The sequence below is a fragment of the Oncorhynchus keta genome, chromosome 7 (assembly GCF_023373465.1).
Source record: "Oncorhynchus keta strain PuntledgeMale-10-30-2019 chromosome 7, Oket_V2, whole genome shotgun sequence".
Lineage (NCBI taxonomy): Eukaryota > Metazoa > Chordata > Actinopteri > Salmoniformes > Salmonidae > Oncorhynchus > Oncorhynchus keta.
In genome coordinates, this window is record NC_068427.1 from 25,862,950 (window position 1) to 25,887,942 (window position 24,993).

General features: G+C 42.3%; 1 protein-coding gene across 3 annotated transcripts in view; it reads right to left on the bottom strand.

Moving 5' to 3' along the window:
- Positions 1-24,993, bottom strand: part of LOC118386209 (immunoglobulin superfamily member 3) — a 145,149-nt gene that overhangs the window by 106,074 nt on the left and 14,082 nt on the right. The window contains exon 1 of one of the 3 annotated variants that reach the window (XM_035773750.2): positions 6,506-7,579. The exons of 1 other annotated variant lie outside the window; for it this stretch is intronic. In XM_035773750.2, the coding sequence (XP_035629643.2) occupies positions 6,506-6,545 (40 nt within the window). In that variant the 5' untranslated portion in view covers positions 6,546-7,579. Of the gene's footprint in view, positions 1-6,505; positions 7,580-24,993 lie in introns of those variants that run through there. One more of the 3 variants, XM_035773751.2, reaches the window with a different exon arrangement.

A 24,993-nucleotide genomic window follows, 5' to 3' on the forward strand; every position in this document is an offset into this window, starting at 1 on the left:
TAAGGTCCTGGTCTCTTCATGTCAACTAGCTCTAATTCATGGCCCTCCTGGGCCACCATACACATGACCCCATCTGTGTGCCGCCCATCACAGCTGCTCAGACCAGGCCGAGAACACCAGGGGGAACCTCTCTGAGTGTCTCTACCCATCCCAACCCATAATTCATTCATGAGGTTGATGGTGGGGAAGACTAAAGTCGCCCAGCTCCTCTCTCGCCTCTGTCCATAATGGACATGGTTAAAAATTTAGTGTTTGTGACCAACTCACTCATCCATATAATAAATCTACTGTAGCACACAGACAGTGTCTCACACACAGAGACCGTACTCTGCCCCCTGTCCTGTCCCATCTGAAGTGTCCCCCTCTGCCCCCTTCCCACAGTCCATTAACTCCATATAGCCACCTGCTTCCCTGTGCAAAAGCCCCCCTCTGCTCCCCAGGGCCCTAAACCCTATCAGACCAGCCAACAACATGACAAAGAGATGGACATAGAACTATCCCCATACATTCACAAACACAGAACATCAACAACAAAAACAGTTTAAGGTTTTACAAACACCTTTCCTTTAAATGAGACACACACATCTGCAATCCAGGAGTGCACACACTCATCACACGTGTACGTACAAACTCCAGACAGCTGCTGAAGTTAATGTAACACTATAAATCCAACTTTCAGTCTTCTATAATTATCCAAACCCACACGTTAATAGCTCTGTATGACAGCTTGCTCTCCATCGCTACCTTTTTGTGTATTAAGCCCCAGATTGGAAAGGAAACTAATTAACTCATAATTAGACTCTTCAAACAGACTTCTCTACCATTGTCTGTCAGTTTGGCATTCAGGGTGCGAGTGAAGCAAAGCCACACACACGTACAAGCTCGTACACAAAGACAGTCTCTCACACACAGTTTCTCTCACCAACACACACACAGTGTTTCCCTCTTGAGTTACAGGGATTTGATTTGAGAATCAGATCAGATGCCTCCAACGTCCCTGTGGGTTATCTTAGCTCAGACCCATGCTGACTGTATCCTATTCACCTTTTGTTTTCAATCTAAAAAACAGCCATGGGGATGTGCATTGTTGTGTGTGTGTGTGTGTGTGTGTGTGTGTGTGTGTGTGTGTGTGTGTGTGTGTGTGTGTGTGTGTGTGTGTGTGTGTGGATGTGCTGTGCAGCAGGGGAGCTGTCTCCATAGTAACCCTGTGTGTCATGCGCATCCCACTGAGGCTGTGTTTGGGTAGAGAATCCAGTGAGGATTCTGGGTATGTAAACCCAAGTATTGTGGGTGGATCTGGAGGAGTGGAATCTGGGCTACCCTATTATCTAACAGAGCTCTGAGTAGAAGTTGCACCTAGGCACATATCTAATATCAGCTCACCCCCTATAAATCCCAACCATTAGGCAGAACTGATTTTGGACCAGTGTCTAGGGGACAACCTCATCCTACTCACCCTTTAAACCAGGGAGAGGAGAAGGGGCGGCAGGTAGCCTAGTGGTTAGAGCGTTCGACTTGTAACCGAAAGGTTGCAAGATTGAATCCCTGCTCTGACAAGGTAAAAGTCTGTTGTTCTGCCGCTGAACAAGGCAGTTAACCCACCGTTCCTAGACTGTCATTGTAAATAATAATTTGTTCTTAAGTGACTTGCCTAGTTAAATAAAGGTAAAGATAAATAAATAAATAAAAATGTAAAAGGGAGGTTTTCAAAGGGGATGGTAGTTTATGGTGGTATTTAAAGTGAAGAGGGGTTGGGATGTCAAGGAATGAACCCCCTAAACCCAACAGACCAGTTAAACTGCCTTTTATCTTATCTGAGAGAAGGTTCCTCAGACAAAGACACAAAAACACGCACAAAAAATGTGCCCTAAATGATTTAGGCCTGCAATCACAACTGTAAAATCATCAACAGCTGTCGGAACTCTGGTGATCAGCTCTGAGGTCAAAGAGATCATTTACATTTACATTTAAGTCATTTAGCAGACGCTCTTATCCAGAGCGACTTATGACCTCCAACAGGATGTGCTGCTATACAGAATTCACCACGACAGAAAGAAACAATGCAGAGTTACAGAGTTACTCCATCCAGACACAAACCAGATGCTGCAGACAGGCACCGGATTCATTTAAGCAGGAAGGAGATTAAAATTAAGCAGGCCATTTTCCCATTTATCTTTAGTGTCCAGAGAATGTATCCTAAACTATGTTGAGAGAGCAGCACCAAGTTTTTACTGAGTGTAACAATAGGTAGCAGTGCTTTAGTAAAATTGACTTAAAACCCTCCAGTGTGAGAGGAGTGTGTGTTGAGGCAGTAGTTAGCAGCAGTGACAGTTAGGTGGGAATGCCCCCACCTTTGTGTTAACTCAGCATTACAGGGTCCACTCTTGCCCCGAGAGCAACTGTAAAACTGACTCCTGCTCTGGCTGCTTGCGCACACACTGTTCTCTAAAGACTTACCATCAAAGGAAACAAACTACCCAAGTACTTACGGAGGCAGGACTGGGTGTGATGTCCAGACTCATTTTATCTTTCTGGTCTACTGATCCTTCACCAATCAAAAAGTTGTGCTCTCTCTCAGCCCGAAGCAGACAACAACCTATCAATGACTTGTATCTCTGAATATTCTTGAGGAGTTGAAAGAGAAGCAGGTGGGGTACAGTAAGTGAATGAAGTTTGTAGTGGTTTTGCTGTTGTCAGGTAAACAAGCCAGATAGAGGGAAACAATGTGATGAAGTATCATGATGTTATGGGTACACTACACACACACTTTCAGAACACACAAACAAACACACACACACATAAAAGCCTCCAGATTTACATTGGATAAAAGTAGAGACTACAAAATGGTATGTAATACAATGCAGTTGAGGAACAATGGGAAAGTAATTCTGCTTTGAAAGTTGATAAACTTGTAACTTCACTTTTGAAAAAAAGGTCCTTGAATGTTTTGGTACACCTACTGGAGAGCTCTTCTTATCTACACCTATTCAGCATAGTTAACACCCTCATAAGCCTTAGCCCCACCCACATATTAAGGATTCACATGTGAGGCCATGTGCTAAACAGAGTTAATAAGTTAAGTGTCGTAAACAACCAAAGATTTCTAAACTAAAAGTGGTTTAAGTAGTAGCCTTCAATAAGGAAAAACTCCAGATTTGTTTTATCGACACCTATATTCTAATCAAAGTTTGTCACATGCACAGGATACATAAGATGTAAATGCTACAGTTAAACGTTTACTTGCATTTTTGCACAGTAGCAATATCAAAAATAGAATGTTTCCAGATTAATATTTATAATTATTAGATGATTTTGACCCACACCTGGTTAACTTGATGGGTCATGTAATCATCCGATGAAGTGGAGTCATTTGTTTAGACATGTAGCTAGCAAGCTAAACAATTAACCTAATGGTGCTTTCAAAACAACTGGGAACTTGGAATAATACAAGGTCAAATCATGATATCAGTGATCTTCAGGTCATAAAGTTGGGGCTCTAGAAAGAGGCCCACGTTCCCGAGTTGGAATTCCGAGTTGGATGACCGTTCGAAACGAGTTCCCAGTTGTTGTGTTTGCACTGAAGTCTGCGATTTCCCAATTGTTTAGAACACAGCAATAATCCCAACTCATACTACTATCAATACAAACTGATTGTCATAGCTAGCCACCATGCATGAATCTGCAGGTAGCTAAAGATAGCCAACTAACATTGAACCTAGTTGGTTAACTAACATTAGGCTGTAACTAGCAATGCAAATGGATTTCTGAGATATTAATAATATTACCACACAGATCATACACATAACATTAGCTAGCAAGCCAGCCAACTAACACTAACACTTTAACTGGCAATGAAAATGACGTTGACAAAATTACAAATATATAATATCTGAAAATGCTAGCTAGACTATCTTACATTTCCCTCTCTGTCACGGTTGCCCTCTCCATAGCCATCATCCACCGGCATTCAACTGATTTCTAAACTCGGCCCACTTCTTCTGTGACAACAACACTGTTGGCTTCCCCGTCACTGTCATCAGAAGACTCTACAATGTCTGGTTCAATTAAAAATTTTTACCTAAAACCAGGGATTTCCTCATTGTCGGATTCATTTTCAGAGTCAGAGAGTCAGCATGGCAGGACTGTCTTCCAGAAAGTAGTGAGGAGGAGCAACACTTGTGCAGTTCTTCATTATACATTTTTTTAAAGCCTACATACTAAGCAGCTCGTGTTATAGACAGAAGCATGCTACATGGCAGACCAATCCGAACTCATGTCTCGGCATGTCCAGCCCATCCATTATGTCAGCCAATCCTGACATGGTGGGAAGGTTACTGCCTTTTTCCGTGGCTAAACCAACTAGGTTTGTAATTTAATGATTTTACTCATATTTACAGATGGCATACACATTTGTTAATAAGGCAAATGAAAGTTCACATGTTCCAGATGGCATTTCTGCCCCCAAAAAATGCATTTGGATTTTTTTTAAAGAATCATGTGTACATTAAAATTCCTCTCCTGTGAAATAGAGACGTGTGACATACGTCTAGTTTCCTGAAATGAGTAAAATATTAGCAAAATAACACAAAAGCAAAGTCAAAGACCTTTACAAAACGGGAATATCCTAAAAACATGCACACACAGGAGAAACACGCTTCCCAGCCAAGCCTCTGTAGAATGCACACAAATGTACAGCCAGGGACAGGGTGAGCAATTGCATTATGAGCACTGTCTAGACATGCTTGCTCTGTATGTATACATAGGCACTCACACATAGATACACAAACCCAGGTCATCTGCTGGCCAAACAGCTGGAAGATATATGTTAGAAGCCTAAAGCGTGTCATATACCACCAATGATTTAGTTTTAGCATCAGAGTAACATCCACAAAGACATGACAGATCCACTCAAACTCACAGCAATGTTTAAACAATGCTGACTCTTCCTTGACCAAGAGGTGAAATTCCTCTCATTCTAAAAGTGTGTGTGGGTGTGTGTTTGTGACACACAGCTGTCATTCTGTGGGAAGCATTGGATAGACAGAAGGAAACACCATTTAGACTGGCCTTCCATTAACAATATTGACAAAGTTGAGTGAATTCAATGCCAGTAAAATTAATAACTGACAGCAATTAGGATACTGCACTAGCAGGGACGAGTCAGCTAGACTTTGCATGTTAGACTGCCTCATAACTATTGGTTTCCATGAGACTCAACTGGTGTATTTAAACTACACAGAGAAACTGGCCTGAGATCAGTGCATACAGAGGCTTTGGCAGCAAACAGGCATAGTGAGCCTATACTAACTATTCTGCAGTCAGTTGAGCCAGTATATACAACTGAAGCATCTCTCCATTACTGTTTAACCAGCCAGCCTCCTGCTGAACAACCCATTACACTTTCTATTAGTTATATAAACCAGAACGGTTCAGGGATTCAGATCTCTCTCTCTGCCACAACTACAGGGTAATACACACAACATATATACATTACCACCATGTGGAAGATCTTTCTGTAAAGTTTAAAATTAGACAGTCAACATATTGTACTCTGTTTTTCTGCTATCCATCTCTATAGGAAAACCAAAGCATTTCTATGATGTATTGTATTTCATTCTACAAATTGATCAATCAATCAATATCTCCTACATGAAGTTGACCAGCTGAAAGGGTAAGTGAACTAACAAGAAGACTGTTAATCTAACCCAATGGCAGGGATCCATCCCTCCACAGCAATAACATGCCTCCCATCCAGGAACAGAGCAGCCATCTGGTGTGTGTACTGTGTAGGCTATGCTATATGTTTCAGTGAAAGTGTGTGTAATGTGCATGACGGAGAGAGAATAGCTGAGTGTCCCAGGGTGCTATATAAAGTGAAAAATGTAAGGTGTCTGTGTGTATTGACTACAGGCACTAATACGGGGATGTGGTCACTGTTATCCAACTCATCCAGAGAAAGAGGAGCTTGAGCCTGAGGGGGTTAATCTGAGATTTACATCCAAATATCACATGAACCTAGTTCTCCCCCCTCCACACACACTATGATAGAAAAACAAGAACTTGTTCACAGCTATAATAGAGCTGTGAAACACAAACAGATAAACACACAGACACAGCTGTCCAAAGGTAAGTGAGTAGTGAGCAATGGATTTATATACATCATTGGTAGTGACTAAGACAATGCCCCCTCCCCAGACCAGTGACTCCTACTGAGGAGGCATTGGCAAACACACACTCTCACACCTACATACACTCAGAGTTTGGATTTGTCATCCAGGTGTGTCGTCATGCAGATGTCTTGGCATGCAGGTGTGCTATGACTCAGGTGTCGAACTGTTCTGCTGAATTAAATAGACAAACTCGCACATTGATATTTTTTTTTAAGTGAATGGTAACACTTGAATAACATTCGGTGTTCTTATTTGTTCTCTCATGTAATTAAAGAGATAAAAAAATAGAAAGATGACTGTGTCCAATCTAAGCAATAGGTACAGGCGTGACTTACCAAGCAGCGCACACGCAGTCAGGAGCGTGCGGATGCCCATTGTCTTCCGTCTTTCTCTCCCCTCAGACACCGTTCCTATAATCCGTTTGGCAAGGCAAAACTTTGGTCTGTTTTGAGGCCGAAATTTTGGGATCTATGGCAGACCACCTGTGCGGGTGACGGACGGGTAGGTCTAGTGCCCACCGGGATCGAACCTGCTGGGTTGACTTGAGACTGAGATCCGCTAAATGCGGGGCTTGGTAGACTCGGCTGTCGTTTCTCTGTATCACCTTCGTCAATGACGATATGTACCCATAAAAGACGCGTACCCTGACCCCTCTTCCTTTCCTACGCATCCGACAGAGAGACTGCGGCGGCCCTTCGCTGTAGAATGACAAACCACCTCAGCAGGGAAAGTCCAGCGTGTGTGGATGTCTTGCTTTGTTAGTGCGCTATTTAGAATTTTGCCAACATCAAGATTTTTTCGGATCAATATGTAAAATAAATACGTAAAGTCCTTCTGCTGAGAATGTACATAAAATACTTAATTTCAGTGGGCTTCCTCTTCCTCCGGGGAGATAGCGCTATCCAAACGCACGCGTTCAGTAAAATCAATCTCCTTTCACTGCTTCGCTACAACAACAAAAAAACAATCGGAGTCGATGGGCGGGCGCTCTAGCGGCAGAACATAATATGATATTAACCTGCCATAGGATGGACTTCCGAGCGTATTCGTCAATGGACCGAACCCACCGCAAATTAACCACAGTAGCCTATTTTTTTATTTGAATTGTTTATAAAAGTATCCGAAACGTCTTATCGTTGATCAGATAATTGAGTGTTGTTCATAGCCTACACAAAGCGTTGTTCGGGCACAAATATATTGATAAACCCACACCGCGAGAATAACCTCACGTTTCTGATCAATAACTTAGTCAAAAGGTTCAGTTGCTGTTCTTCAACGGCTTCGAGTCAAGTCCTTCTTCTGCAAATTCAGTTTAAAATCAATCTTTTTTTTACTATTCCCTAGGTGTATTCCTTGTATGTCATTTCCTGGTTGGGAGAAATTCCCTTTGAGCGCTGTAATCTCGTATTCCCTGTCATTTGAAAGACTAACTAGCATGCCACACAATCCCTCCCCCAAGCAGAAACCACGCCCCATGGGCTTCTTTCTACAATTCACCCAGTATAGACTGACATCGACGCACTCCAATTGGCCAAAAGGCGTGACTAAACGATTATTTTTACAATTTCCAAATGTATTCACATGCAGTAAATCGGATAGCGCATGCACTTGGTATGGGCATGGGATATTACATGCCCCTTTTTATTGAATGAAATGTTAGGTCTTGAATTTTATGATACCAATAATAACAGTCTTGAGATTTATTTAACAGCATGTGTTTTTGCTTTTCAATTTCTCTCTCCAAAATATACAGGGCCATAGATGAATCCTATGAGCTGAGAATAAACACAAAGCCTTGTGATTCCTATAAGCAGTTTACAACATATATGGGCTTCAGCACTTCAGCTAGAGCTAACTTGAAATCAAGAGGGCTGACCAAATATTTTGGTTTGGCATGGTATACCTGAGCACTGTTTGGCAGTGTTTACACTATAAATAAACCATGCTGAAAATACGGTTGAATATCCCTATTGAAAACACTCCAGTATATCAGCCTAACCCTAGGACTTGTCTTAAAAATAAGTTGTGGTGTAGATGTAAACGATTGACAGCTTTGAGTAGTAATCTCTGTGTTTTTAAAGGAGAAAAACAAAGGATTTAGTGGATGGCTGTCAACCCATAACAACTCAGTCACAGATTAGATAGTGATGTGATGGAATGTAGGCTCCTCCTGCCATAGGGCCGAGTCCTTATAATGTCTTCCACCCAATATATCCAAAACTCAGTCACAGATTAGATAGTGATGTGATGGAATGTAGGCTCCTCCTGCCATAGGGCTGAGTCCTTATAATGTCTTCCACCCAATATATCCAAAACTCAGTCACAGATTAGATAGTGATGTGATGGAATGTAGGCTCCTCCTGCCATAGGGCCGAGTCCTTATAATGTCTTCCACCCAATATATCCAAAACTCAGTCACAGATTAGATAGTGATGTGATGGAATGTAGGCTAGGGCCTCTGTCTTCCACCCAATATATCCAAAACTCAGTCACAGATTAGATAGTGATGTGATGGAATGTAGGCTCCTCCTGCCATAGGGCCGAGTCCTTATAATGTCTTCCACCCAATATATCCAAAACTCAGTCACAGATTAGATAGTGATGTGATGGAATGTAGGCTCCTCCTGCCATAGGGCCGAGTCCTTATAATGTCTTCCACCCAATATATCCAAAACTCAGTCACAGATTAGATAGTGATGTGATGGAATGTAGGCTCCTCCTGCCATAGGGCTGAGTCCTTATAATGTCTTCCACCCAATATATCCAAAACTCAGTCACAGATTAGATAGTGATGTGATGGAATGTAGATAGGGCTGTCTTCCACCCAATATATCCAAAACTCAGTCACAGATTAGATAGTGATGTGATGGAATGTAGGCTCCTCCTGCCATAGGGCCGAGTGTCTTCCACCCAATATATCCACAGATTAGATAGTGATGTGATGGAATGTAGGCTCCTCCTGCCATAGGGCCGAGTCCTTATAATGTCTTCCACCCAATATATCCAAAACTCAGTCACAGATTAGATAGTGATGTGATGGAATGTAGGCTCCTCCTGCCATAGGGCCGAGTCCTTATAATGTCTTCCACCCAATATATCCAAAACTCAGTCACAGATTAGATAGTGATGTGATGGAATGTAGGCTTCCCATAGGGCCAATATAATGTCCCAAATATATCTCAGTCACAGATTAGATAGTGATGTGATGGAATGTAGGCTCCTCCTGCCATAGGGCCGAGTCCTTATAATGTCTTCCACCCAATATATCCAAAACTCAGTCACAGATTAGATAGTGATGTGATGGAATGTAGGCTCCTCCTGCCATAGGGCCGAGTCCTTATAATGTCTTCCACCCAATATATCCAAAACTCTACAGTGGAGCGAAATATAATGAAATGCCGTGTGGTGGAAACCTAATTGCAATATTTCCTGGGGTGTCTTTTCTTTTTGAGTGAATTGTAGTTACCACCCATGAGAATATTTGTTAGTGACACAGACATGGTTGTTGAATTATTCCCTTTAAAAAAGGCGTTCAACATTTGAGTTGCTAGGCAAATGTTATCAAACTATGAAAATATACAACATACATTGTGATGCCTTCAGAAAGTATTCACACCCCTTGACATTTTCCACATTTTGTTGTGTTACAGCCTGAATTTAAAATGGATTAAATTGACATTTTTTTATGCTAGCATACACACGATACCCCATAACGTCAAAGTTGAATTATGTTTTTAGAAAGTTTTACAAATGAAATACATTTGAAAAGCTGAAACGTCTTGAGTCAATACGTATTCAACCCCTTTAATATGTCAAGTCTACAGTGCATTTGGAAAGTATTCAGACCCCTTCCCTTTAACCACATTTTGTTATGTTACAGAAATACCTTGTTTACATCAGTATTCAACCCCTTTAATATGTCAAGTCTACAGTGCATTTGGAAAGTATTCAGACGCCTTCCCTTTAACCACATTTTGTTATGTTACAGAAAAACCTTGTTTACATCAGTATTCAAACCCTTTGCTATGAGACTCGAAATTGAGCACAGGTGCACCCTGTTTCCATTGATCATCCCTGAGATGTTTCTACCTGCATTAAAGGTCCCCACAAACACAGTGGCCTGTTTTTGCTTTATCATTATGGGATATTGTGTGTAGATTGATGAAGGGAAAAAACTATTTAATCGATTTAAGAATAAGGCTGTAACGTAACAAAATGTGGAAAAAGTCAAGGGGTCTGAATACTTTCCGAATGCACTGTAAAAAAGTTCATCAGTAAAAATGTGCTTAACAAGTCACATAATAAGTTGCATGGACTATGTGTGCAATAATAGTGTTAAACATGATTTTTGAATGACTACCTCATCTCTGTACCGCACCCATTTAATCTGTAAGGTCTCTCAGTCGAGCAGTGAATTCCAAACAAAGACTCAACCACAAAGACCAGGGAGGTTTTCCAATGCCTCACAAAGAAGAGCACCTATTGGTAGATGCGTAAAAAAAAGCAGACATTGAATAACCGTTTGAGCATGGTGAAGTTATTAATTACACTTTGGATGGTGTACTAATACACCCAGTCACTACAAAGATACAGGCGTCCTTCCTAACTCAGTTAGGAAGGAAACTGCTCAGGCATTTCACCATGTGGCCAATGGTAGCTTTAAAACCATTACAGTTTAATGGCTGTGAAAGGAGAAAACTGAGGATGGATCAACAACATTGTAGTTACTCCACAATACTAACCTAATTGGCAGAGTGAAAAGAAGGAAGCCTGTACAGAATACACATTTTGCAAAACATGCATCCAAGGCACTAAAGTAATACTTAATGTTGCAAAGAAATGTACTTTTTGTTCCGAATACAAAGTGGCAAGTCCAATACAACACGTTACTGAGTACCACTCTCCATATTTTCAAGCATAGGGGTGGATGCATCATGTTATGGGTATGCTTTTAATCGTTAAGGACTGGGGAGTTTTTCCAGGATAAAAAATGTAAAAATACTACCCAGTCCTTAACGTCTTTTTTTGTATATATTTCAATTTTATTTTCAATCTTTTCTCCATTTGAATTCAATTATACCATCCGGTAACCTGCCTCACCCAATGCGATACAGAACCACTATTATATGTCATTTTTAGACCTTATAGCAAGAAACACAGCCATCAGAAGCTAACCAGCTAATTAGCTACAAGCTATTTAGTCATTGTTAGCCACTGCTTGCGGCCTTTACCTTCTGCACAGGTACCAGCCCTTTTTTTTTTAAATACATATATATTTTTTGCCTGGATAATACGCACCAGCCAACAGTAACGGACTGTCTCTACACTACAACACCAGATTCCTGCCGCAATCCCTGGACCATTCTCCTGATCTTCACAGCTAGCTAGCACCCACCGAGTTACCTAGTACCCGAAGCTATCCCTGAGGCCCACCTCCCGGCCTACTCAGTTGTTCACCCGGACTCCACCCAAACACGGCTAGCACACACTACTCCATCGGATCCTTGCCGTAAGCTCTGGACCTTGGCACCGGATCACCGCTGCTACCGAGTGGCTATAGTGGCTAACGCCTCTGCCCCGAAGCTAGCAGCAGTTAGCCGTAAGCCATGCACATCTCCCGGATATAAAACTAAATTACTACCACTCAATACCTCTTTTGCCACCTGGCTTGGATCCTTAGTCGACACGGCGCCCCGCCGCACCACCTCGACAGGTCTGCCGACGAATACTCCATCCACTGTGCCTTCAAACGGCCTCCGTCGGAGCAGACGCTTCTACTGGCCCCGGGCTACTAACTTTAAACGCCGCGTTGCCCGCGTGTTAGCGTAGTAACGACTACTCCGCGGCCTCCCCGTTTCATCTATTGCTGCCCCCTGGACCCTATGATCACTTGACTACATAGCTGATGCCCGCTGGACTGTCCATTAATCACGGTACTCCTGTTTATTTATATTTTTATATATTTTTTATTTATCTGCCGGCCCCAGCCGCAAACTCAGGCTCTGTGTGTAGTTAACCGACCCACTGCCCATTCATCACCATTTTACCTGTTGTTGTTTTAGCTGATTAACTGTTGTTGTTGTCTTAGCTAGCACTCCAAATCAACACCTGTGATTACTTTATGCCTCGCTGTATGTCTCTCTCATATGTCAATATGCCTTGTATACTGTTGTTTAGGTTAGTTATCATTGTTTTAGTTTACAATGGAGCCCCTAGTTTCACTCATTATACCTCTGATACCTCCTTTGTCCCACCTCCCACACATGCGGTGACCTCACCCATTATAACCAGCTTATCCAGAGATACAACCTCTCTTATCATCACTCAGTGCCTGGGCTTACCCCCACTGTACCCGCACCCCACCATACCGCTGTCTGCACATTATGCCCTGAATATATTCTACCATGCCCAGAAATCTGCTCCTTTTATTCTTTGTCCCCAACTCTCTAGGTGACCAGTTTTGATGGCCTTTAGCCGTACCCTCATCCCACTCCTCCTCTGTTCCTTGGGTGATGTGGAGGTAAACCCAGGCCCCGCGTGTCCCCAGGCACCCTCATTTGTTGACTTCTGTGATCGAAAAAACCTTAGTTTCATGCATGTCAACATCAGAAGCCTCCTCCCTAAGTTTGTTTAACTCACTGCTTTAGCACACTCCACCAGCCCTGATGTCCTTGCCGTGTCTGAATCCTGGCTTAGGAAGGCCACCAACAATTCTGTGATTTCCATAACCAGCTACAACATTTTCCATCAAGATAGAACTGCCAAAGGGGGAGGAGTTGCAATCTACTGCAGAGAGAGCCTGCAAAGTTCTGTCATACTTTCCAGGTCTATACCCAAACGGTTTGAACTTCTAATTTTAAAAATGAACCTCTCCAGAAGTAAGTCTCTCACTGTTGCCGCCTGCTATCGACCCCCCTTCGCTCCCAGCTGTGCTCTGGACACCATTTGTGAATTGATCACCCCCCATCTAGCTTCAGAGTTCGTTCTGTTAGGTGACCTAAACTGGGATATGCTTAACACCCCGGCAGTCCTACAATCTAAGCTAGATGCCCTCAATCTCACACAAATCATCAAGGAACCCACCAGGTACAACCCTAAATCCGTAAACATGGGCACCTTAATAGACATTATCCTGACCAACTTGCCCTCCAAATACACCTCAATCAGGATCTCAGCGATCACTGCCTCTTCGTGGTCCTTCTGTAGCTCAGTTGGTAGAGCATGGCGCTTGTAACGCCAGGGTAGTGGGTTCGACTCCTGGGACCACCCATACGTAGAATGTATGCACACATGACTGTAAGTCGCTTTGGATAAAAGCGTCTGCTAAATGGCATATATTATTTATATTATATATTATCTTTGCCTGTATCCGCTATGGGTCCGAGCAAACGACCAACCCTCATCACTGTCAAACGCTCCCTAAAACACTTCTGCGAGCAGGCCTTTCGAATCGACCTGGCCCGGGTATCCTGGAAGCATATTGACCTCATCCCGTCAGTCGAGGATGCCTGGTCATTCTTTAAAAGTAATTTCCTCACCATCTTAGATAAGCATGCCCCGTTCAAAAAATGCAGAACTAAGAACAGATACAGCCCATGGTTCACTCCAGACTCCAGTGGCGGACTGCCATAGCATCGAATAGTCCCCACGATATGCACCTGTTCAGGGAAGTCAGGAACCAATCCACGCAGTCCGTCAGGAAAGCAAACGCTAGCTTTTTCATGCAGAAAAACACCAAAAGGTTTTTGGACACTGTAAAGTTCATGGAGAACAAGAGCACCTCCCCCGAGCTGCCCACTGCACTGAGGCTAGGTAACACGGTCAGCACTGATAAATCCATTATAATCAAACATTTCAATAAGCATTTCTCAACGGCTGGCCATGCCTTCCTCCTGGCTACTCCCCCCCCCGCGCAGCTACTCGCCCAAGCCTCACCAGCTTCTCCTTCACCCATATCCAGACAGCAGATGTTCTGATAGAGCTGCAAAACCTGGACCAGTACAAATCGTCTGGGCTAGACAATCTGGACCCTCTCTTTCTAAAACTGTCTGCCGCCATTGTTGCAACCCCTATTACCAGCCTGTTCAACCTCTCTTTCGTATCGTCCGAGATCCCAAAAGATTGTAAAGCTGCCGCGGTCATCCCCCTCTTCAAATGGGGTGACACACTAGACCCAAACTGTTACAGACCTATATCCATCCTGCCCTGCCTATCCAAAGTCTTCGAAAGCCAAGTTAATAAACAGATCACTGACCATTTCGAATCCCACCGTACCTTCTCCGCTGTGCAATCTGGCTTCCGAGCCGGTCACGGGTGCACCTAAGCCGCGCTCAAGGTACTAAACGATATCATAACCGCCATCGATAAAAGACAGTACTGGGCAGCCGTCTTCATCGACCTGGCCAAGGCTTTCCACTCTGTCAATCACCTTATTCTTATTCTTATCCTCGCCTGGTTCACTAACTACTTTACAGACAGAGTTCAGTGTGTCAAATCGGAGGGTATGTTGCCCGTACCTCTGGCAGTCTCTATGGGTGTACCACAGGGTTAAATTCTCGGGCTGACTATTTTCTCTGTATATATCAATGATGTCACTCTTGCTGCGGGCGATTCCCCGATCCACCTCTACGCAGACGACACCATTCTGTATATTTCTGGCCCTTCCTTGGACACTGTGCTAACTAACCTCCAAACAAGCTTCAATGCCATACAACTCTTCTTCCGTGGCCTCCAACTGCTCTTAAACGCTAGTAAAACCAAATGCATGCTTTTCAACCGTTCGCTGCCCGCAACCGCCCGCCCGATTAGCATCACCACCCTGGACGTTGCGACCTAGAATATGTGGACAACTATAAATACCTAGGTGTCTGGCTAGACTGTGAACTCTCCTTCCAGACTCATATTAAACATCTCCAATCCAAAATCAAATCTAGAATCGGCTTTCTATTTCGCAACAAAACCTCCTTTACTCACGCCGCCAAACTTACCCTAGTAAAACTGACTATCCTACCGATCCTCGACTTCGGCGATGTCATCTACAAAATAGCTTCCAACACTCTACTCAGCAAACTGGATGCAGTCTATCAGGGTGCCATCCTCTTTGTTACCAAATCACCTTATACCACCCACCACTGCGACCTGTATGCTCTAGTCTGCTGGCCCTCGCTACAGACTAGGGGCGGCAGGGTTAGTGGTTGGAGCGTTGGACTAGTAACCGGAAGGTTGCAAGTTCAAGCCCCCGAGTTGACAAGGTATATCTGTTGCTCTGCCCCTGGACAGGCAGTTAACCCACTGTTCCTAGGCCATCATTGAAAATAAGAATTTGTGCTTGCCTAGTTAAATAAAGGTGAAATAAAAAAAACAGAATGGAGTTTTTGCACAGGCAAAATCATAGAGGAAAACCTGGGAGATTAATTCAACTTTCAGCAGGACAATAAAATACAAGGCAAAATCTACACTGGAGTAGACTGGCTGAGTTACAGTTTTAACTTGAAAATCTTTGGCAAGACCTGAAAATGGTTGTCAACAACCAAGAATTTTATAAAGAATAATGGGCAAATGTTGCACAATCCTGGTGTGGAACACCAGACTTACCCTGAAAAACTTACAAAGACTTACCCTGAAAAACTTACACCAAAGGTGCTTCTACAAAGTATTGACTTAAGGATGTGAACACTTAAGAAAATTTGATATTTCTGTATTTCATTTGCAATACATTTGCAAACATTTCTAAAATCATGTTTTCACTTTGTCATTATGGGGTGTTTGTAGATCGGTGAGAGAAAAATTCAGGCTGTAACACAACAAAAGTCAAGGGTGTATGAATACTTTCTGAAGGCACTGTATATCATAAGTCCTTACTTTGATGGCCTAGTTTTATCTTAATTCAGTAGTGTTAGGAAACTCCTGGTTTACAGGCCACATCAGGGCTACAAGCCACATTATGCTGGCTTGCAAAGTGATGTTTAATTCTTATTGGAATCAAGACCAACAATTGGTATTCTTATTCATCCACAACATTCATAATGACATTCAGGATCATGGAAATTGATAAAGGACTACCTAAACCATTTAAACTGGAACAACCATTTCAGTAATGGGCTCAATAAATCTAACTAATTGATTGGATTAGTTTAGAGAAATGTGTTATTTATCTTTGTGTAGCATAAGATTAATCAATTTACATGCAAAACACAGATATTAAAAACAATTGTAAAAAATCAACATGCAGTAGAGCATGCTGGGAAATATGATAATGATGACTGTGGTTTTGATGGGACTGTTTTCACACTCCACAGTGTAAAACAATAACTCTGGTTATTAATACCATCACTGGGAGTTATTTTACACCACTGAGTGTTAATTTCACTCTTCCAGAGGGAATTTAACTCCTCAATCAACACTATAAATGTAACACTTAAAAATCAACACTGGCCAATTTGCTGTGTCCATGTAGGCCTAGGTGTATAAAAAGCAACTATGATCCAAGAATTACACATCCTACCTCATAAATAATGGTCTCTATAGTAATAATTTGTCTGTTTGTTATCCACTGTGTCCTGTATGTGCATCTATCTAGAATCAAAACTACACAGACTTGCAATTTAGAGACAGAGTATGTCTTTGACATGTCATCAGATTTTGTGACCTGTGTCGTTAAAGGTGAGACCAGCGTTGACAGGCATAGGTGTCCTGATATGAGGTACTCTGATCAGAGAAATAGCAGTCTCCATGGAAACAGGGGAACTGCTAGATTCCCTACTGGTCTCATCCCATAATTTGGCATCCAGCACTTGTATGACTGATGATGAGTATTCAGAACAGACTGTATTCCTTTAGATTAGTTCAATAGCAATCATTACAGTAATAGCATGAGTCCAGTCATTAGTAATTCCAATTTAGACTACATTGTTTTGATGTTTTGATCTTTTAATGAACTTGAATTGTATCCTCATGGTGAGAATGCACAAGGTTAGTTAGGGAGAAACCCTGTGCTGGTTTCGCTTTAGGGAGAGAAATTTGTTCACATATTTCTTCTGACGTTCACATATTTTCACAGTGCATCCAGAAAGTAAATAAATTATTCATTTGTTTTCTTTTGGTGCATCTCTCTCGGGCTTCTCATGAGTTTGCCAGTGTTACAGAGCAGGATGTGTGAGAGTAGTGTGTCCTCACACACACACAAACTAACGTGCACATGCACACCACAGGAGGCTGCTGAGGGGAGGACGGCTCATGATAATGGCTGGAATCAAGTGAATGGAGTGGTATGAAACACATGTAAGCCATGTGTTTGATGTATTTGATGCCATTCCATTTATTCCATTGCAGCCATTACAATGAGCCCCTCCTCCCAAATTAAGGTGCCACCAGCCACCTGTGACACACACACATCATGTCCCTCTCCAACCTCACACACAAAGACAGGAACTAATTTTCACCCTTACGAGTCTTTAATGCCACTGGAACATTAACACACACCCCATACCTGAACATAGGTCTGTTATCTCACCATGAAAACTGTCATCCGATTGTCAGAGCCTCAGAGGCGTTGTAACTACTTCTGCATAGTCAGTGGTCTGACTGGACATGGGCTGCTCAGAGAGCCAGATCACTAGTATGTCCACTCACCATACACAAGGTTAAAGAAAAACCCATTACTCACAGCCCTGAGCACTCTGTCCTGTGGCATCACCATACCCTAGTCCCACACAAACATACAAAACAACACAAGCACAGTAAGATACTTCATTCCGACGAAGAGAGTGAATTCAATAAATGTCACAGTGATAGAGAGAAAGGGTGAGAAGGGAAGAGAGAGAAAAATAGATGAAGACAGAATAGAAAAAGAGCTTAATATTTCATTGTTGAACTAAAGTTATGTTGTAGCTGGGAGTTAAGCTGAATTAAGCATGAGCTCCAGCGAGGCTTCGAGGGGAGGGGCTGTAATATACATCAGGCCTTCCCATTGACTGTACATGCAAAATTATTGTCTATTATGATTTGATTATATGATCTAATCTACACATATCTAAGTATAATTACATGAACTGAATTACAAACAGTAGCAGTCAAAAGTTTGGACACACCTACTCATTCCAGGGATTTCCTTTACTTTTACTATTTTCTACATTATAGAATAATATTGAAGACATCAAAACTATGAAATAACACATATGGAATCATGTAGTAACCAAAAAGTGTTAAACAAATCTAAATATATTTTATATTTGAGATTCTTCATGAAACATCTTCATGAGGTAGTCACCTGGAATGCATTTCAATTAACAGGTGTGCTTTATTAAAAGTTAATTGGTGGAATTTATTTCCTTCTTAATGTGTTTGAGCCAATCACTCCATATTATGGCAAGAACAGCTCAAATAAGCAAGAGAAACGACAGTCAGTCATTACGTTAAGACATGAAGGTCAGTAAATCCTGAACACTTTTAGAACTTTGAAAGTTTTTTCAAGTGCAGTCACAACAACCATCAAGAGCTATGATGAAACTGTCTCTCATGAGGACCGCCACAGGAAAGGAAGACCCAGAGTTACGTTCATTGGTGTTACCAGCCTCAGAAATTACAGCCCAAATAAATGCTTCACAGGGTTCAAGTAACAGACATCTCAACATCAACTGTTCAAAGGAGACTGCGCAAATCAGGCCTTCATGGTCGAATTGCTGCAAAGAAACCACTACTAAAGGACATCAATAAGAAGAAGGGACTTGCTTGGGACAAGAAACACGCGCAATGGACATTAAACCGGTGGAAATCTGTCCTTTTGTCTGATGAGTCCAAATTTGCTTCCAACCGTATTATCTTTGTGCGATGCAGAGTAGGTGAATGGATGATCCCCACATGTGTGGTTCCCACGTGAAGCATGGAGGAGGAGGTGTGATGCTGTGGGGGTGCTTTGCTGGTGACACTGTCAGCAATTCTTTTTTTTAAATTCAAGGCACACTTAACCAGCATGGCTACCACTGTCACGACTTCCGCCGAAGTTGGTCCCTCTTCTTGTTCGGGCGGTGTTCGGCGGTCGACGTCACCGACCTTCTAGCCATCGGTGATCCATTTTTCATGTTCCATTGGTTTTCTCTTGTCTTACATCACACCTGGTTTCAATCCCATCATTTACATGTTGTGTATTTAACCCTCTGTTTCCCCTCATGTCTTTGTCGGTAATTGTTTGATTGTATGCTTGTACAAGTTATGTGTTCGTGTGCGAAGGGTTTGTACCCACTTTGATTATTTTATATATTTTGGTTTTTGGAGTTTTGTTAACTTTTATTAAATGACTACGTTTATACTAAGTTCGTTCTCCTGCGCCTGACTTCCCTGCCACCAATATGCACCCATTACAACCACAGCATTCTGCAGCGATACGCCATCCCATCTGGTTTGTGCTTAGTGGGACTAAAATTGTTTTTCAACAGGACAATGACCCAACACACACCTCCAGGCTGTGTAAGGGTTATTTGACCCAGAACGAGAGTGATAGAGTGCTGCATCAGATGACCTGGTCTTGACAATCACCTGACCTCATCCCAATTGAGGTGGTTTGGGATTAGTTGGACCGCAGAGTGAAGGAAAAGCAGCCAACAACTGCTGAGCATATTTGAGAATTCCTTCAAGACTGTTGGGAAAGCATTCCAGGTGAAGCTGGTTGAGAGAATGCCAAGAGTATGCAAAGCTGTCATGAAGGCAAAGGGTGGCCTCTTTGAAGAATCTCAAATATATTTTGATTTGTTTAACACTTTTTTCGTTGCCACATGATTATTCTACAATGCAGAAAATAGTACAAATAAAGAAAAACCCTTTCACTATATATTCCCATTCCATCATGGCTAATCTGCCATAGACAAATATACAAAGGTATGACAGTTATATGATCCACTCTGTGCATATCTACAATGACATTTACATGAACTACATAATTTACACCATCTATTCCCATATCCGTACTGCTAATTCAGCCATAGATATAGAGATAGGCATGGCACTCAGATGGGAAAAGTAACGAGGCCTGTTTTTCTAATGAGCTCGATGTGGGAGTGGGTGAACATCTATGACAATTCATGTAGCCTCAGATACTGTACCAGAAGGAGAGTGATCTCTCCTGCCGACCGACATCGAGGGTCACCAACAGCCAAGCTGCCCTCTTCATTTGGACAACGAAATAACAGAGCATTACGTTTCTCATGCCACCCTCTACACAGGGCCTGGTGATTATATGCTGTCTCAGATGATAACCTGTGATTAAACGCAGCTAAAGCTGGTCAAGTCAAGGATGTCATTTTCCTATTCTGTCAGATAGAGCCTGTCATAGTCAAGATGTGCTCACAGTATAGGTAAGAGGCAGAATGTTCTGTAGCCTTCTGTTGCATGGACGCTCGCAGGTGCACACACACACACACACACACACACACACACACACACACACACACACACACACACACACACACACACACACACACACACACACACACACACACACACACACACACACACAAAAACATGTATGTGGAGCCTAGCAACTTGATTTAACATTGAAAAACCCTACAAGCACATACAGCCGTACACTTACACACACACCCTCTAACACACACAGGTACGTACACACTCTTACACTGACACCCACACAGCTTGATTTAACATTGCGTTAGCCCGCCAGGAGCTCAAATCACTAAATTGTCCTGCAGATCAATTATTCATTAGAGAGGCTCTTAATGCAAAGTATTAATATATGACTGAGCATCACTTCTTTTAGACCTGCTATCAATCTCTCTACCCTTTCTCTCTCTTCCCCATCTCTTCCTTTCTCCTATATCTCTCAATCATTCAATCTCTCTACCCTTTCTCTCTCTTCCCCATCTCTTCCTTTCTCCTATATCTCTCAATCATTCAATCTCTCTACCCTTTCTCTCTCTTCCCCATCTCTTCCTTTCTCCTATATCTCTCAATCATTCAATCTCTCTACCCTTTCTCTCTCTTCCCCATCTCTTCCTTTCTCCTATATCTCTCAATCATTCAATCTCTCTACCCTTTCTCTCTTTCCCCATCTCTTCCTTTCTCCTATATCTCTCAATCATTCAATCTCTCTACCCTTTCTCTCTCTTCCCCATCTCTTCCTTTCTCCTATATCTCTCAATCATTCAATCTCTCTACCCTTTCTCTCTCTTCCCCATCTCTTCCTTTCTCCTATATCTCTCAATCATTCAATCTCTCTACCCTTTCTCTCTCTTCCCCATCTCTTCCTTTCTCCTATATCTCTCAATCATTCAATCTCTCTACCCTTTCTCTCTCTTCCCCATCTCTTCCTTTCTCCTATATCTCTCAATCTCTGCCTTTCAGTATTTATCCCTTTTTCCTCACATACAGTACATTTGGAAAGTATACAGACACCTTCACTTTTTCCACATTTTGTTACGTTACAGCCTTATTCTAAAATGGATTAAATAAATCCTCATCAATTTACACACAATACCTCCATAATGACAAAGCAAAAACAGAAATAGCAAAGGGTATTCCAACTCTTGGCTATTAGACTCGAAATCTCATAGCCATTATCTGGCACTCCCTTAGGATCCTCCTGTTTCCTTTGATCATACATGAGATGTTTTCACAACTTGCTTGAATGTTTTGTAATGTTTTTAAAATTGTATAACTGCCTTAATTCTGCCGGACCCCAGGAAGAGTAGCTGCTGCCTTGGCAGCAGCTAATGGGGATCCATAATAAATACAAATACAAAACCTGATCAAACATTTTTGGAGAGACCTGAAAATAGCTGTGCAGTGACGCTCCCCATCCAACCTGACATTGCTTGAGAGGATCTACAGAGAAGAATGGGAGAAAGTCTCCAAATACAGGTGTACCAAGTTTGTAGTGTCTTACCCAAGAAGACTCAAGAATGTAATCACTGCCAAAGGTGCTTCAACAAAGTACTGAGTAAAGGGTCTGTATACTTATGCAAATGTATTTTTTCATTTTTTATTATTTTTATTTACATTTGCAAAAATGTCTAATAACCAGTTTTTGCTCTGCCATTATGGGGTATTGTGTGTAGATTGATGAGGGAAAAAAAGATTTAATCCATCTAAGAATAATGCTGTAACATAACAAAATGTGGAAAAAGTCAAGAGGTCTGACTACTTTCCGAATGCACTGTAAACACACACACACACACACACACACACACACACACACACACACACACACACACACACACACACACACACACACACACACACACACACACACACACACACACACACACACACACACACACACACACACACACACACTCATTCATTTTTCATTTCCACTTGTATGCAAAGAATCAGAGACATAATTACAGGATACAAGATGATTGTGCATGTGTGTGTGTTTTGCAATGAAGGTCTACAATAGCCTCACCAGTACTCTGTAGGGCAGTACCATGGTGTAGCCGGAGGACAGCTAGTTTCCATCCCCCCAAGGTACATTGAATTCAAGACAAAACCTTGGAGGCTCATGGTTCTCACCCCCTTCCATAGAATTACACTGTAATTATGACAACTTCCAGAGGACGTCCTTCAACCTATCAGAGCTCTTCCAAGCATGAACTGACATGTTTTCCACCCAATCAAAGGATCAGAGAATGACTCTGGTACTGAAAATATAAGCTAGCTAACACTGCAGTGCATAGAATGTGGTGAGTAGTTCACTCAAAGAGAGAGAAAGACAATAGTTGACCAGTTTTTGAACAAATTAATTTCTTAAAAAATTAAGCAAGAGCAACAGAGAGAGAGACAGAGCTAGCTATATTTAGTTGTATATTTTCACACTCAAACAGCTGTCTCAAACAGAGAGGGATGCAATGTGAGCTAGCTGGCTATGGCTATCCAACACTTGAACTCTTCTAAGTCAAGGTAAGCTTTACGTATTATGAATTTATTGCTGCCAGGCCCCGCCGGTGTAACTGCTAAACTGCTTGCTGACTGTACAGTGTACTGCATGATTGTAGTGGGTTTACTAGTGCGTTAGTTCTAGTAGCTCTGTTAACTATGATGTTAGCTAATATGGTGACAACGATGAACCCTGTGTGTAGCAGTTATCAGTTATCATATGAAGGTTTGGCTTGTAAAAGTTTTTTCGCCTGGTCACAGACAGCTGATGCACTGAAGTCCACAAATGAAGGGAAAAGGTGAGAGGAGGAGAGCAAGTAGATGCGAGAAGGAATTATACAATGAGCAGATCATGCTGTTTGTATGTGGCTGCTATGGACGTGAACAGTGTTTGTGTATGATCAGGGGTGTATTCATTCTTCCGATTCTTCTTAAACGGAAGCATTCGGAATGAAACGGGGATAAACATACCTGAATTCGTCCAATAGAAACTATTTTTTGCAACTGTTGGACAAATGATTACACCCTATATCAGCTAGATGCAGGCAAGAGTGTGGAAGGCGGTATTGAATGTGTGTCACCTCGATTATTACATTTTTCCTCGACCTGTGCACCTACTCTGTAAACTTTCATTCATAGGCTAGGTTGTAGCAACCTCATGAAGGGTACAGGGACATTTTTAGTATTATGTAGTAGCCTAAACCTATCAATGTCACATTGAGCTGGTTGAATGGAATATGAATGACAGTCATCCAATGTGCTCTAGTAGAAATAACTCCATGCACACTTAAACGTCACTGACCGCCACTGGTCTGGCTAGTCCTGCTTACCCCCTTTGACTGGTCTAACAAACTAATGGACATCATTGCAGCAACTGGTAGATATTGCACCTACTCTTTGTCCCTCATCATCACAGTAATGAACAGAGACAGTTGTGTGCACCGTCTGTCAGTGATATTATTAGACACTAGCAAGAATACATTTTCCAGGAGCTTTATCAAACAGATGATATAGTTCACACTGGTTCATTCTCTCTCTCTCTCTCTCTCTCTCTCTCTCTCTCTCTCTCTCTCTCTCTCTCTCTCTCTCTCTCTCTCTCTCTCTCTCTCTCTCTCTCTCTCTCTCTCTCTCTCTCTCTCTCTCTCTCTCTCTCTCTCTCTCTCTCTCTCTCTCTCTCTCTCTCTCTCTCTCTCTCTCTCTCTCTCTCTCTCTCTCTCTCTCTCTCTCATTACCTTTCATTCTCTCTTTTTTCTTTCTGTCTCTCTACTTCTCAGGACTTGATTAAGTGGGCGTCAACCTCTGTACAAACACAGCCATCTGTTTCGACAACTTGATTGGAGTCCACCCGTGGTAAATTCAATTTATTGAACATGATTTGGAAAGGCATACACCTGTCTATATAAGGTCCCACAGTTGACATTGTATGTCAGAGAAAAAACCAAGCCATGGATTGGCACAGATCTGAGGAAGGGTTCTAAAATATGTACGTAGCATTGAAGGTACCCAAGAACACAGTGGCCTCCATCATTCTTAAATGGAAGAAGTTTGGAACCACCAATACTCTTCCTAGATCTGTCTGCCCGGCCAAACTGAGCAATCAGGGGAGAAGGGCCTTGGTCAGGAAGGGAACCAATAACCCTATGGTCACTCTGACATGCTCCAGAGTTCCTTTGTGGAGTTGGGAGAATCTTCTAGAAGGACAACCATCTCTGCAGCACTCCACCAATCAGGCCTTTATGTTAGAGTGGCCAGATGGAAGCCACTCCTCAGTAAAAGGCACATAAAGCCTCTCAGACCATTAGAAACAAGATTCTCTGGTCTGATGAAACACAGATTGAATGCTCAGGCATGAATACCAAGCATCACATCTGGAGGAAATCTGCCACCATCCCTACGGTGAAGCATGGTAGTGACAGCATCATGCTGTGGGGATGTTTTT